Source organism: Aphelocoma coerulescens, chromosome 7 (assembly GCF_041296385.1).
Source record: "Aphelocoma coerulescens isolate FSJ_1873_10779 chromosome 7, UR_Acoe_1.0, whole genome shotgun sequence".
NCBI classification, from domain to species: domain Eukaryota; kingdom Metazoa; phylum Chordata; class Aves; order Passeriformes; family Corvidae; genus Aphelocoma; species Aphelocoma coerulescens.
Genome location: NC_091021.1, coordinates 11570835 through 11583701, shown reverse-complemented (window position 1 = coordinate 11583701; position 12867 = coordinate 11570835). Strand labels below are relative to the sequence as shown.

At 44.8% G+C, this 12867-nt stretch overlaps 1 protein-coding gene across 11 annotated transcripts in view; it reads left to right on the top strand.

Moving 5' to 3' along the window:
• The window catches only part of SATB2 (SATB homeobox 2), a 130213-nt gene that overhangs the window by 90393 nt on the left and 26953 nt on the right, over nt 1-12867 (top strand). For all 11 annotated transcript variants that reach the window (XM_069022098.1, XM_069022097.1, XM_069022099.1 and 8 more), the window contains one exon: nt 2907-3062. In XM_069022098.1, coding sequence (XP_068878199.1) covers nt 2907-3062 — 156 coding nt within the window. The remainder of the gene's footprint in view (nt 1-2906; nt 3063-12867) is intronic.

Below are 12867 nucleotides of genomic sequence, written 5' to 3'. Positions count from 1 at the left end.
AGGGCCAGCATCAGTCAGCACAGGTGCTGTTTTGACAACTTGGACACCTCTGCAAATGAGGCTCTTCCCAGCTCCCGGGCAGGCAGCACGGCTACTGCGCTTCCCCATATGCCTGGTATTAGTTCTGACGAGACAAATGCCGTCCTCACAGGCAGCGCGGCGATTCCCGGCATCGTCAGCTCCCCAGGCAGCTCTCTTACCTACCCTGGAGCGGGGTGCTTTGGGGCAGCAGTGGTAGGAGCTGTACCAGCCTTGCAGGAACTGTGTTAGTGTGCCAGAGAAGGTGATGGAAGGGCAATTGGAAACATGGTTTCCATAGATACCAATATCCTGCGGCAATGCTTTTGGGATTGAGTGTGCTGGGTAGCAGAGGAATGGCAGATACCTGTGGAAATGCTTGTGCTGGGGCTGTCATGCAGGCAGGTATAAGGGCATGCAGAGTAACCCAGCTCAACTCTCCCTGACTCTTAGCCAGCCCCAAGCCACCCTTTTGTGATACCCCTGGCTCAGGACCTGCCTCAAGGTGAGAATGGCAGATTGATCCAGAAAATGGGGTACAGTTGCTGTGAGGAAAATGCTCTGAGCTGTTGGGCATTGTTGTGGCCACACAGAACCCCAGCAGTAAGGGGCTGGGTTGCAGTGCTCTGGCACTCTGGGTGCAAACACTTTTTTTTTTCTCCCGCTGTTTGCAACAAGATGTTTCAATAGTGGTGAACTCCTTCTTAGTATCAAGACCAATTTTGAATCTAGGCCTTTAACATGAAATACTTTATTTTAGTGACTGTGATACTTTCAGTTGGTACTTGCCCCTCCTATTTCAGTGATTAAATAAAAAATGGTGCAGTTTTCAGGGTGTGCAGGGCAGGCTTTTTTCTGATGTGTGGCTGTGGACCTAGAAGTGTGGGAGACCCATGCAGGATGGAGTTATACTGTAAATCTTTCTTTTACATGCTAATTTTGTTCTTTTCAGGATCTCAGACATCCATAACAGCCTTTGAGGCCATCGTGACCTCGGCTGCTGTGCTAGCCAAAGGCTCCAGTGCCTGGGAAGACTTTTTTATACCTGACAAATCTCCATTAAATCAGTCCTGACAGACTTGGACAGTCCTTTTCCTTTCCATGAACTCTTTGTTGTTTTCTTACATTTCCCACAATGGCCCTAACTCTCATCTATCTGTAAACATTGAATTTCAGGGCGGGGTGTCCCTGTTGGTCCCTGTGTTGGACTGTACCCAGCTCATGGCCTGTGGATGGCAGTGGTTTAGCCCTGGCCTCCCAGGGCATGGTGGTCATGCTCTGCTCCAGCTGCTGTCCAGCTGCCTCTGCCTGCACACGGGGCTGGCCTTAGGGAGCAGGAAAATCTTACACCCTTTCTGCATGTGTCCTGCCTATGACAGGCAAGGAACAAGCCTAGAGCAGTGCCTGCTGAGCCCGGAAGGGGAGAAGATACAGGCTTGTTAAAGCTTTATCTGGAAGTGGTAGGGAAGAGGATTAGTCGAGAGTGTTGTCTTGATTGGATTTAGGCTCCATTATTAATGTGGCCTTGGTACAAAAGAGATGTTAGGAAGAGGAAGATTTGGAGGGAAACAAAACAGTAAAAGAAGTTCAGAAGGTTTGGTTTTGCCTAATTAACATTCCCATTAACAAATAAACATTTGGGCATGTCTGCCTAGTTAAAAATTAACATTAGATGTACTCTAGCAGACTTCAACCCTGACACAAAAACGGGATCCATCAGAAAAAGTTCATAATTGGACCAAATATGAGTGTCACTGGGGTGTATGGGTGGTTTGGGTCTATTGGGAAGTGTGAGCTTTGCCATTTAGGTTGTGTTATTTCCTAAGAGCTTTACGTCTCAAGACAAAACGAAGATTTTATATCAGTAACCCATATTTCCCTTAAAAGATGTAAGGGGTGCAGTGATCAGCCCTGATATCTCTCCTCTTTGAGCTCGGGAAAGTAAATGAGATCTGTCTCCAAGGGGCAGCTGGTGCGGGGAGCACTCAGAGAGCATCACAGTGCCCTCACTCCCTCACCAGCCAGTGCATTCTGGGGATCCCCGGTCCAAGGGGCTTTAAAATTAACATCCTGTAGCAGTCTTCTGAACCATGTTGATAGAAGCCTTGTAGGGGTGTCCAGCCCAGGGAAAGTACTGGCAGCGTCTGTTATTGTCCTTCATTTGTCACAGAAGCTGATGGGAAATCATTCAATTAAAAGGAGTGCAGTGGAATACACAAAATCTCAATATGAGTTTAGGAGAGTGAGGGCAGCACATCAAAGGCATGCCAAAGCCCAGCTTTATGAAATGATTTTTTTTTTTCATTTCCACTGATTTCCTAGGTGAAATTAGGTGACTGTCTGGCTAGCATAATGATGATAAGGCTGGGAAACCATACATACTCAAGTGACATACGTATAGTTTTAATAAAGGATGAGGGAGACTTGAGAGAGTACATTAAATTGAGTAATTTATTATTTAGAGACCTCTACCCATTTACTCATTTTTTCTGGGAGAATTGGCTCTTCCTCCAAGGTGTAGGCCACTTTTAGAGAGGGGGGGAGAAGGTAGAGCCTGATGGCTGTGCTGCAGTAGCTGGCTGGCAAAGCCAATGTCAGTGCCTGCCTGCAGCCCAGTGCCCCAGCTACCTATCCTGTTGTTGAGCTGCTCAATAAATATGCTGGGAGAGCGAGAGGGGGAGAGTTGACAGGGCCTTGCATGTCCTATAGGAATGCACTGCAATTATTTCCAATCACAATTAACCTGATTAGAATAATGGACAGGAAGTGTCCCTCTGTAGCTAATGCAGTTTGGCATCAGCTGACTGAAATCCTTTGATAATTTCTGCACAGATGGCTGGGCTGAAAGCAGCACTTTTTTAATTATTATTTTCATGGTCTCTTGGTAGGCCAAAACCTCGACACCAACAACAGACCTCCCCATTAAGGCGGACAGCGCCAACGTCAACATCACAGCTGCCATTTATGATGAGATCCAACAGGAGATGAAAAGGGCCAAGGTATCTCAAGCTCTGTTTGCCAAAGTGGCTGCCAATAAAAGTCAGGTGAGTGGTATAGAGGATTTCATTGTTGTGGGGCTTTCTGGGGTTTTGTTTTTAGAGCGAACTCTGGGGTTGGGACTAGATCCATCTCTTCCTCCCACCAATAAAATTACATCTGTTCCTACAATAATAATAATTTTCATCTCTGGGGAACCTGTCATGTTTGGCTTTTGCCTGCTTAAGTGGTTTCCTTTTCCCTTTTAAAAGAGGCTGAGGAAAGGGTCAGCTCACAGCCAAGCTTTTTCTCCCCTTTTGTACAAACATGTATGTCTTTTCCCACGTGTGATATATAACTTACACTTCTGCTAGAAGGACAGGGAACTTCCAAAATGGTGGTATCCTGCTCATGCAGCAGGTAAGGAAATTGCTTTCTTAAGTGGCTAACTGAGGGAAGGCAATGGGAAACGGCGTATTAGGCAGGTGTTTCCTTTTTAGCATGTTCTATGTGCTGCATATGGTATTGCCATGTGAATAATTCACATTGGATCCAATCATTTTTACAAAAAGCCATGAGAAAGCACTGCAGTAAGTTCTCCTAGATTCATTTCTACCTTAGGTGTAAAAAATACATGTGGGCAAACCTAGGCTGGGGTGAAATTCTTGAAGAGAATCCATTAATTTAAAAATTTCATCCAACTCTTTAAAAAAATATAATTCACCAGAAGGGATTTTGTGGAAAGGAGGACAGACAGAGTTCTTTGAAGGGCAGCAAGTGGATTGGAGATTGTTGGAAGGAATTGTTTACTCAGTGAAAAGAGCTGCTTCTGATCCTGGATGAAATTATTCAGTTGTGCTAGGAGAGGGCATCAATATGCACACAAAAATGCACAAATGTGCATGTGACAGTGAGAGAGTGGGATAGAAGTATCTAGGTGCATGCACTCTGAAAAACACACACCTTCCCCTGTGCAGGAAAATAACATTATAGTCATTAAAATAGATGTAAAATAAGCAATTGAAAGGTGTATAAACAAAGCATCAAAGGCGATCAAAACACATGGGAAAGCCTTGTCCTTGTTACAGGTATTTGTGCCCTGACACATGGAGATCTGATTAATTTTTCTTTCTTCATATAATCATTAATTTTCTTTGCCTTTTGCTTTCTCTTGTCAGGGTACAGGGGTTACAGTCCCTCTACCCCCCAAACCAAATCCCAGGCTCACTATGAAATACATAAAAGGAAAATACCATGGAACCCTCTTAAACTGTTAAATGCATAAAAATCTCATGTACCACATGGCAAAATATAATGAGAACTGGAGCTGTTAAACGAATAAAGCTGTTAAAAGCATAATGCCACTTGGCACAACTACTGTGCATTTAACGGTTTTCCACTGTGTAATAAATGACATATGTGGTAAACGTGCAGTAAATATAAAAACTGCACAATTGATTTTGCAAACGTGCCCCTTATTCTTTACTCCATGCAGATATCAAAGTTCCACCCAGAATCCGGACTGGACAGCTTTTAATAAGGAGTGTTTAACACGGACTAAATGCCAGCTTCTCTGAGGTTTGGCTTAAAATTGCCTGCAAGCTTCCTGTCATTATACCCAGAGGCTTCTTGAAATAGAGAGGGACTGAACCACCCAACAATAATTTGGGTGGCTCACCAGCTTTGGTCTGTGCCAGCTTGAGTGCACTTCTCTGGCAGCATTGTACACCAGCGCCAAAACAAAAATAAGGTCTGTAGTCTTTCACGTGGAAAAAAAGCAGGGCAGATTTTGAACACCAGATGCAAAAGGTTAAGAACAGGATCCACAAATGTTATTGTTTAAAACAAAGTTACTGCACATAAAGGTTTTGTTTCTTCAGCAGCAGTGAATAAAGAAGCGTTTCTGAGGCTGATGTTTCTTTTGTTTCGCAGCCTTGCCAAAGCAGTACTGGCTCCCTGGGATGGCCCAGCATTTGCCTTGCTGAGATGTCATAGCGCTCTGCTGGAGCATGAAAGTAGTTTATGGGGGCACTGGAAGGCAGGGACAGAGAAGCCACAGCCAAGAACCACAGTGGTACGGGGCCTCCCCCTGCCTCAAAGCCCACCTGTGTGCCTGCCCCTGGCCTGGCTTGGTGTGCCTGTGGTGTCCTGCCGCTGGCTGGGGAGTTCTGTGGCCCGGAGGAGTGCCAAAAGCAAGGACACAGCTGCTTGCATAGGGGAGAGCCAGTGTCATGGTCAGCGTGTTTGCCCTAGGTCTTGCTTGTGTGTAAACCAGCAGCTGGGTGTTCCTAGTGCTTGGCACAGACCAGCTGTACCAGTTGTGGGCATTTCTGGTGAAAATGCTGCTGATTCCTGCAGCTGAGTTACATGGTGGGAAGCGCTCATTGAAAACTGCCCATGTTTGCAGAAGAGAGAGTTTGAAAGGGGGGAAAAAAGAACTAGTCTGAGGCTTTGCTTGGACTTTCCGCCAAGGTTCGTTCACTTGCCATTCTCCACAGGCTTGGCTTGTGTTGCATTGGCTTCCTCCTATTATTCCCTCACCCCAGACTACTGAGAGGCTTCCAGTTTGCTAACAAGGCATGCGTTATGTTGGGCGCTGCTGTTCTGTCAACAGCAATCCACGGTGCTGTGAGATCTTCACAGTTTTAGCAGGCAGTGAATCTCTGAGAGGGATGTTTTGACATTTTATACACAGGGCTGTATGTCATGTACCCAAGAGAACATCCAGAGGCAATGGAGGTCTCATTTCCTCCTCTGTCTCCATACAGTAAGAGTGGTACCCACTGAGAACAGTTATTGCAAGTGGCATCATCTGCTGGTGGAGTTAATTGACCTCTAATTTAACAAGTAACCATCTTCATTCTTAAGTCATGGCAGAGTCTCAGCAACTGAAGAGGAGGGCAGTTTCTAGAAACTGAGGCTGCAAATCACAGAGCTCACAAGTCAACATAAATGCAAGTTTCAGGGCCTCATGGAGGTACCAAGGTAGTATGGTGAGAATTCTCTAAGGGAATCCACCTTCATAAAGATTTCAAGCCATTTAATTTAGACATTGACTTTTTCATCACTTATTTACCTTAATATGCATTTTATTCCTTGCAACTTACATCTAGGTGTGTTTATGTGCATCCCTTTGAATTTTTGAAGCCAGCAGGAGCTGAGAGCTCAGTGCCCTCACAACACAACCTCCAAAGCTGCCCTCCTGTTTTAGTCGCCAGCTGATAGTGATATACCTGGTGGACAGCAGGATTATCTGGGGATACTGCCTGCTAGTGCCCTTTTTAGTGGCTAAACCTGGGACCTGTATTAGCACATTGGGAATGTTTCTGAGTGTGTCTGGAACACCAGGATTTGGTTTCCAGTGTACACTTTGGGCTGCCCTAGTTATATTTATTTCTGAAGAAGACAGGTTTCTGGTGTGCTGTTTCAGAGAGGTTTGGTCGGCTTGTATGTGTGCAGAGCTGGGCAGAGGGACAGGCAGAGACTTTGGCCTTGGATTACTGCAAGGTTGGACTGTTGGTCCTTAAAATGGGTTTCTACATTCAGTTCTGCAAATGCTCTACAGTACAACTCCAGGAAAACCATTTCCACCATGACCGTGTGGCTGCACTGCACTAATGCTGAGCAGCAGCATCACCCCTTTGACCTCTGCTAGTGAGAGTCCTATCAGAGGCTGTGCTGTGCTCAGCAGACATTTTTTTCTTAGTCTTTGCAAAATGAGTTTAGGAATGTAGTTATGTTCATAATAAACAGTCACTATCAAAATAAATAGTGGGCACAGCTGGCTGGAGCCCTTGTTGACAGTCTGAGGGAGGGCAGAGTTTGTATGAACATGGAGATCAGACTTCCCACAGTTCTCCCAGGGCAAGAGAATCTTCTTAATCAGCCTGGGGTGGTATGGGGAAGCAGGGTGTCTGTTGCTGGGGATCAGCCCTGGGAAGGGCAAATGGAACCTTCACCAGTCCAGTGAAAACAAAATGTATAGCCTTGAAACTGAAATTCTTTTCAAGGGACTGGAGTTTGTTCCAGTTTCACCACAGTAAAGCAAGAGAGACCCCTTGGAGCAACATCTGAAAAAATGTTAAGCTACTAAAGCTCGGTCTCTGGGTTGTATCTTGACCATGTTGAAAAGTAAGCAAACAAATGATAAGCTTGAGGGGGGTTTGAGTTTGAGGGCAGAAAAGCCCTTCAGTTGAGGCCCTTCAGGTAAAAAAAACCCCAGGCCTATGTATGGAAATCACTATGACAGTTCCTTGCCTTTCCTCTGACTTTTCTTTTTCTCATCAAGATCCCTGCCTCATTGCCAGTTCTCTGGCCAAGGAGGGTGTTAGCCCACAGTAGGATCTCACACTAGATGGGACTCAATACCATGGCCACCTTCCCATGCCCTTACCTCCAAGAAGGAAGTACAGGCATTGCAAGAGGAATGAGCAGTGTCACTCTGAGGAAGGATTAGCACTAGAAACCCTTAATTTCATCCTTCCCTCTCTCCTTCCTAGCTTACATTCCCTTGTATTCATTTGATAGGATGGGATGCCTTCTCTCTCCCTTTTAGCTTATAATAGGTGTTTTCTGTGGCCTTAAACTAATTAGCTTCCAGTGATGATGAACAGCAGCTAGAAAAAGCAGCTGGTGGTGAAGATGTGTAGTGTATGTAGTGTGTGTGTGTATAGGACACTTCTTACAGCCTTTATGATGCTTTGAATCTCTACATCTGGGGCATATCTGCTGTGCTGATATTTCGATGTTCTTGTCACATATGGAGGAAATACAGAAAGATATTTCTCTCCTTGACTGAACTTAGAATTTCTTTGAAGTACCTTTGGACTAGACCTCATTTTTTACAGACTTGTATATGCAGTCACAGTATGACCCCCATCCAGGACAAGAGAAGTGGGCCCATATGAACCTCACGGGGTTTGACAAGGCCAAGTGCAATGTCCTGCACCTGGGTCAACCCCAGTATCATCAAAGGCTGAGGGATTAAAGGATTGAGAACAGCCCTGCCGGGAAAGACTTGGGGATGCTGGTGGAGGAAAAGCTGGACAAGAGCTGTCAAAGGGTGCTCTTAGCCCAAAAGGCCAACTCTGTCCTGGGCTGCAGCCAAAGCAGTGTGACCAGACCAGCAGGTTGAGAAAAGGTGATTCTGACCCTCTACTCTGCTCTGGTGAGACCCCACCTGGAGTGCTGTATCCAGCTCTGGGGTCCCCTGTCCAGGAAGGACTTCAACCTGTTGAGGCAGTTCCAGAGGGGGCCACAAAAATGATCAAAATGCTGAAGCACCTCTCCTGTGAAGTCAGGCACAGAGAGTTGGGGCTGTTCAGCCTGGACAAGAGAAGGGTCCAGGGAACCTTCATTGCAGCCTTTCAGTACTTAAATTTGGCTTATTTAGCAGGGTCTGTGTGACAGGGCAAGGGGTAATGGTTTGAAACTAAAATAGGGTAAATTCAGACTAGATATATAAGGAAGAAACTTTTTACAATGAGGCTGGTGAAACACTGGAACAGGCTGCCCACAGAAATGGCAGATGCCCCATCCCTTGAAACATTCAGGTTGCTCAGAGTCCAACCTGATCTATTGAAGATGTCCCTGCTCATTGCAGGGGGTTGGACTAGAGACCTTTAAAGGTCCTTTCCAACCTAAACTATTCTGTGATTCTGTGACAGCATCTGCAGCAGTGCACTGGCCTCTCAACAGCTGAATGAATAAGGGACATTGTAGAGCTGGGGCTTTTCTCATGAAGTCCTTGGCAGACCTGGGAGCTGATGGTGGGCTGCTTGCCCTAACCACAAGCCCACACTTCCTCTCTAGTGTGGGGAGAAGCTAGTCTGAACTTGGAATGCTGGAAATATCCTCAGTGCACAGCATCCTTCCCTCTGAGGCCAAGGGCTGTAAGCAGACTTGGCGGTTCCATGAATCTAAGGTACTTCAGGGCTCATGTATCTCATTCTTTTTTTTGTATAATTTTTGTATAATTTCATGCTTTGTGAGGCTAGTGAGAAACTGGCCTTCATGAAAGTGTTTTGCATTTTGCCTTGAATTTTGTGGGGAGGAAAAGTACCAAGCATTTCAGAAAATCCAGACTGTTGAGTGATTAACCTTGAACTGTATCAAAATGCTCCAAGTAAAGCTTCTCAGGTTCAGTCCCCCTCCCCCGGCCCTCATCAAAAATTCATTGAAGCCATGACAGAACTCTCCATTACAGTTAGTCTTTTATCCATTTCAGCTTTCTTGATTAGGTTATCTTGAATCATTAGGGGGTTTATTTATTTTAATAGACACTTATTGGATTCATGGTAAGAGAGTTTGGCGACTAAGGTACAAGAGCTGCATATTACCTAGCTAATTTCACACTGTAGGGTCCCAAACTGAGCAGAGAGAAGAGATGCTGAGGAAGTTTGTCCAGAGGACTCCTGTGATCCCATGTGGGAAGGGAGCCTTCTCTAGAGAATGCAGCATTTCTTTACTAATCTTTCAAGACTTGCGTCAATCATTGCTGCTTTTTTTTATTTTGTCACATATGTTGACATTTTCTGCACTGATGATGTGGGTGAGGAAATGGCCTTTTACATTTATTTTTGAGATTTATTCCTGAATCACTCTTACTAAAAACTCTTCATTTGCCTACTCATGCTTTCACTGGAGACCCTAGAAAATGTCAGTGAAGAAAACTAAATGTATTGTTGTTATTATTATTATTATAATTATTATTATTGTTATTAATTTTGATGTAAGTGCAGGGAAACACAAGGTCAGTTAAGCTGCGGGTTTATCCATGCTCAAAGCAGAACAGCTGCCTGTGACTAAGTCACCGTGGACACCCAACTGCCACCTCCTGCAGTGGCTTTTGGCAAAGTGTAAACATGGGCCTGTACCCCAGCATGACTGTGAGCCTGAACTCTTCCCATGTGCTTGCTTTGTCCTTGGTCAGAAATTTGGTCCTTGGCAGACTGCAGGGCAGCAGATCTGCAGGAAGCAGTTTTTGGGGTCCATGTGTTTGTGCATACCTTCACTGAGTACTGGAAAAACTGACCTTACTGTAGTCTGGTACCTCTGGCTGCTGGGGCAGCCTCCCCTGCTCCAGGGTAAGCCCAGCAAAAGTGAAAGGGTCAAGCTGCTAAACAGGGCTCTGGGATGAGTGACAGAGGATATGGCTCAGGATTGCTGCACCAGCTAGCTGTCCTCGAGGGGATTTGAGGGCGCCAAGGCTCATGCTTTGGTGTTCTAAGCATGCTGTTTCTTTAACAGCATAAAAGCACAATGGGAATGGCTGACTTTCTGCAGATTTTTGTTGTTGTTGGCTTAGCTATGTGGAAATGTATTTGATTAGAAGACAGAGAGAGAGGTTAAAAATAGGACATTAATATGATATTATTTTCTTTATCAAACAAAATGCCTAGAAAATGTTTATCTTGTCTCATGAGAACAGCAAGAATAGAGGACAGCACTTCTCTGCAGCTCTCTTTAATGAGCTAAATTGGGCTGCATTCTTGATGCCTCTAGAAGTTTTGGGGTGAAATGAAGGAAGTTCTGAGCAAAATTCCTTGTAACCACAAGCACTGGGTGTGCCTGAATGTAGAGCCAAAAGCATCCTTTAATAGTGCTGTTTTTCCTCCTCTTATTTTTAATGGAAGACATTCCCATTTGAGAACCTTAGAAGCTGACATTAAGGGCTGGATTCTGCCGCCCATATTGACACTGATGTGTATCAAACTCTGGTAACTCTGTGGCAGCCAAGGGGGCTGTTTGTGCAATGGAGCAAGACCTGTGATGTGCAGGGGAGGCAGGGCCAGAAGCACGGTGTATTACGGGTCTGGGGAAGGGTGTGGTATTTGTCAGATTTTTCAGGATATGTTCACAGAAGTTGTATTTACTTGCAAGGCAGTGAGCTCAGATGATGTGGATGAGTGGGGGAAAAGATGGTGAGATAGTGTCTCCTTCACTTTTACTTCTTCATGCCAAAAAATTTAGCTATAGATGAAAATTCACTGTGAATGGCTGTAGCTCCAAAAATTTCTGTATGTTAGCATTTCTCAAATGAAATAATTCTCCTGGAAAGCTCTGTGTAACATACACAGACCCCAAAGAAATAAATAAAAGAAAATAAAAAAAATTGTAACCAAAAAACGCCAAGTTGAGATTTTTAACAGTAAAAGGAGATTTTATATATTAATAATTCATGAGTTCTCATTGAACATGCACGAAGAAACGGTGCTATTCAATAGAGAATACTGTCATCTGTCACTGTTTTATTTGACATTTACACTTTTTTTTTTTTTTTTTTGCCTGGTACTGCAAAACTTTCTTGGATGGCGTGCTAAGATTATTTAAATAAATAATTTTAAAAAGCCGATGCAGATTTTTCATCTGTGCATGGGGAAGGGAGTTACTTGCAGCCGTAAAGAACGTGTGAGTAAGCTGCGGCATGCTGTGTTTTCCCACATATTAGTCAAAGCTATTGCCTAATAAACAGCCCCATAGATGGATAGAGAGGGTCCTGAATGAATGCTTGAATAAAGAGAGGGAAGGATAGAAAAAGATTAGTGAAAGGACAGACTTGATGCAGATAAGTGTACACATGCATGCAGTGGGTATGCGTGTGTATGTGTGGGGGTGAGCGAATAATGGCTCTTGTGAAGAAAGCTGACACAAATACATTGTGAAAATAAATATTTATAAATGGTGTTGGGGGAGATCCAGTCCCTCACAACGTGAGAGAAGACAGGGCATTTAGCACAATGACAATTCAGTTAGGCGCACCTTGCAATTTCTTGCTAATATTAGGCTCATGGAAATCTTTCTGCTCTGTAGGTTAGTTATTATTTATAAAAATCACAGAACCAGCTGATACATTCATAAGCTAATTATTGTAGCAGCTGGGTACACATGGTGCAATATGTCTGAGGCTGTGAAGTATCACAGATTTCTTGGGGCCTGCTGTGGTGGGGGTGTGCTGTTGAAGGCTAGATCCCTTAATCTGATCAGCCAAGCAAATACTTTGTGGGGAAACTGGATTAATATCTCTCTAAATACCACGGATGTGCTTCACCTTCAGAACCAGGCTCCTTTAAACGTGCCATTAGCTTATCTCCTTTGGGGAATGGAGAAGTTCTCAGGTGTCCTCAGGATGGCAGGGTCCTTGCCTGGTTCTCCCTTTGCCAGAAATTAATTTGGTTTGCTCATGTCTGCACACATGGTCACACTGCAGTCTAATCTTTTCCCTAATAGCTCCAAGGTCAGGACCTCGCATGTTGCCAGGCAAATTGAGCGCTATCCTTCTTAAAGACTAATGGCAACGAGTGCCTAGTCTGTAATGAGGCCTGTAGTGTTGCTCTAAGTGATTGTAATGAGCCCTGATTATAACGGGGTAGATAAATCAAAGTGCGGCAGTCGCCATCGGGCTGCCCCGTCCAGCCCGGGGAAGGGGATGTGGCCCTGCCGAGCTGTGCTCGGTTTCTGCCAGAGCCAGGCACAGCATCCTCCCACGGACCTGCCCAGCAATGGGCTCCAGCTCCACCAGGTGCAAGGCTTGTTCTGTATTTTCTGTTACACGATGGGTCTTCATGCTGCAGCATCCCCCAGGAGGTGTTAAACATACCTGCTTGAAACATTTTGAAAGAGTTCGGTTGAAGGCTTATTCAGATCACTGAAAACAGGGAGAAACAGGAGCTGATTTTTTCTACAGATGGTTTATTTTCCGTTTCAAAAATTATTTCCTTTGTGTGGAGGAACCCCTGAGAAAACACTGCAGAGCTGGGAGATTTTCTTCCTATCTTTCTCTAAAAGAGAGAAAGTTTGGGGAGATTTCTGAGCAGTGGAAAGAGGAGAACTGAGGGTAAGGGATGTGGCCAAACCGCATTAAAATGCAGACTT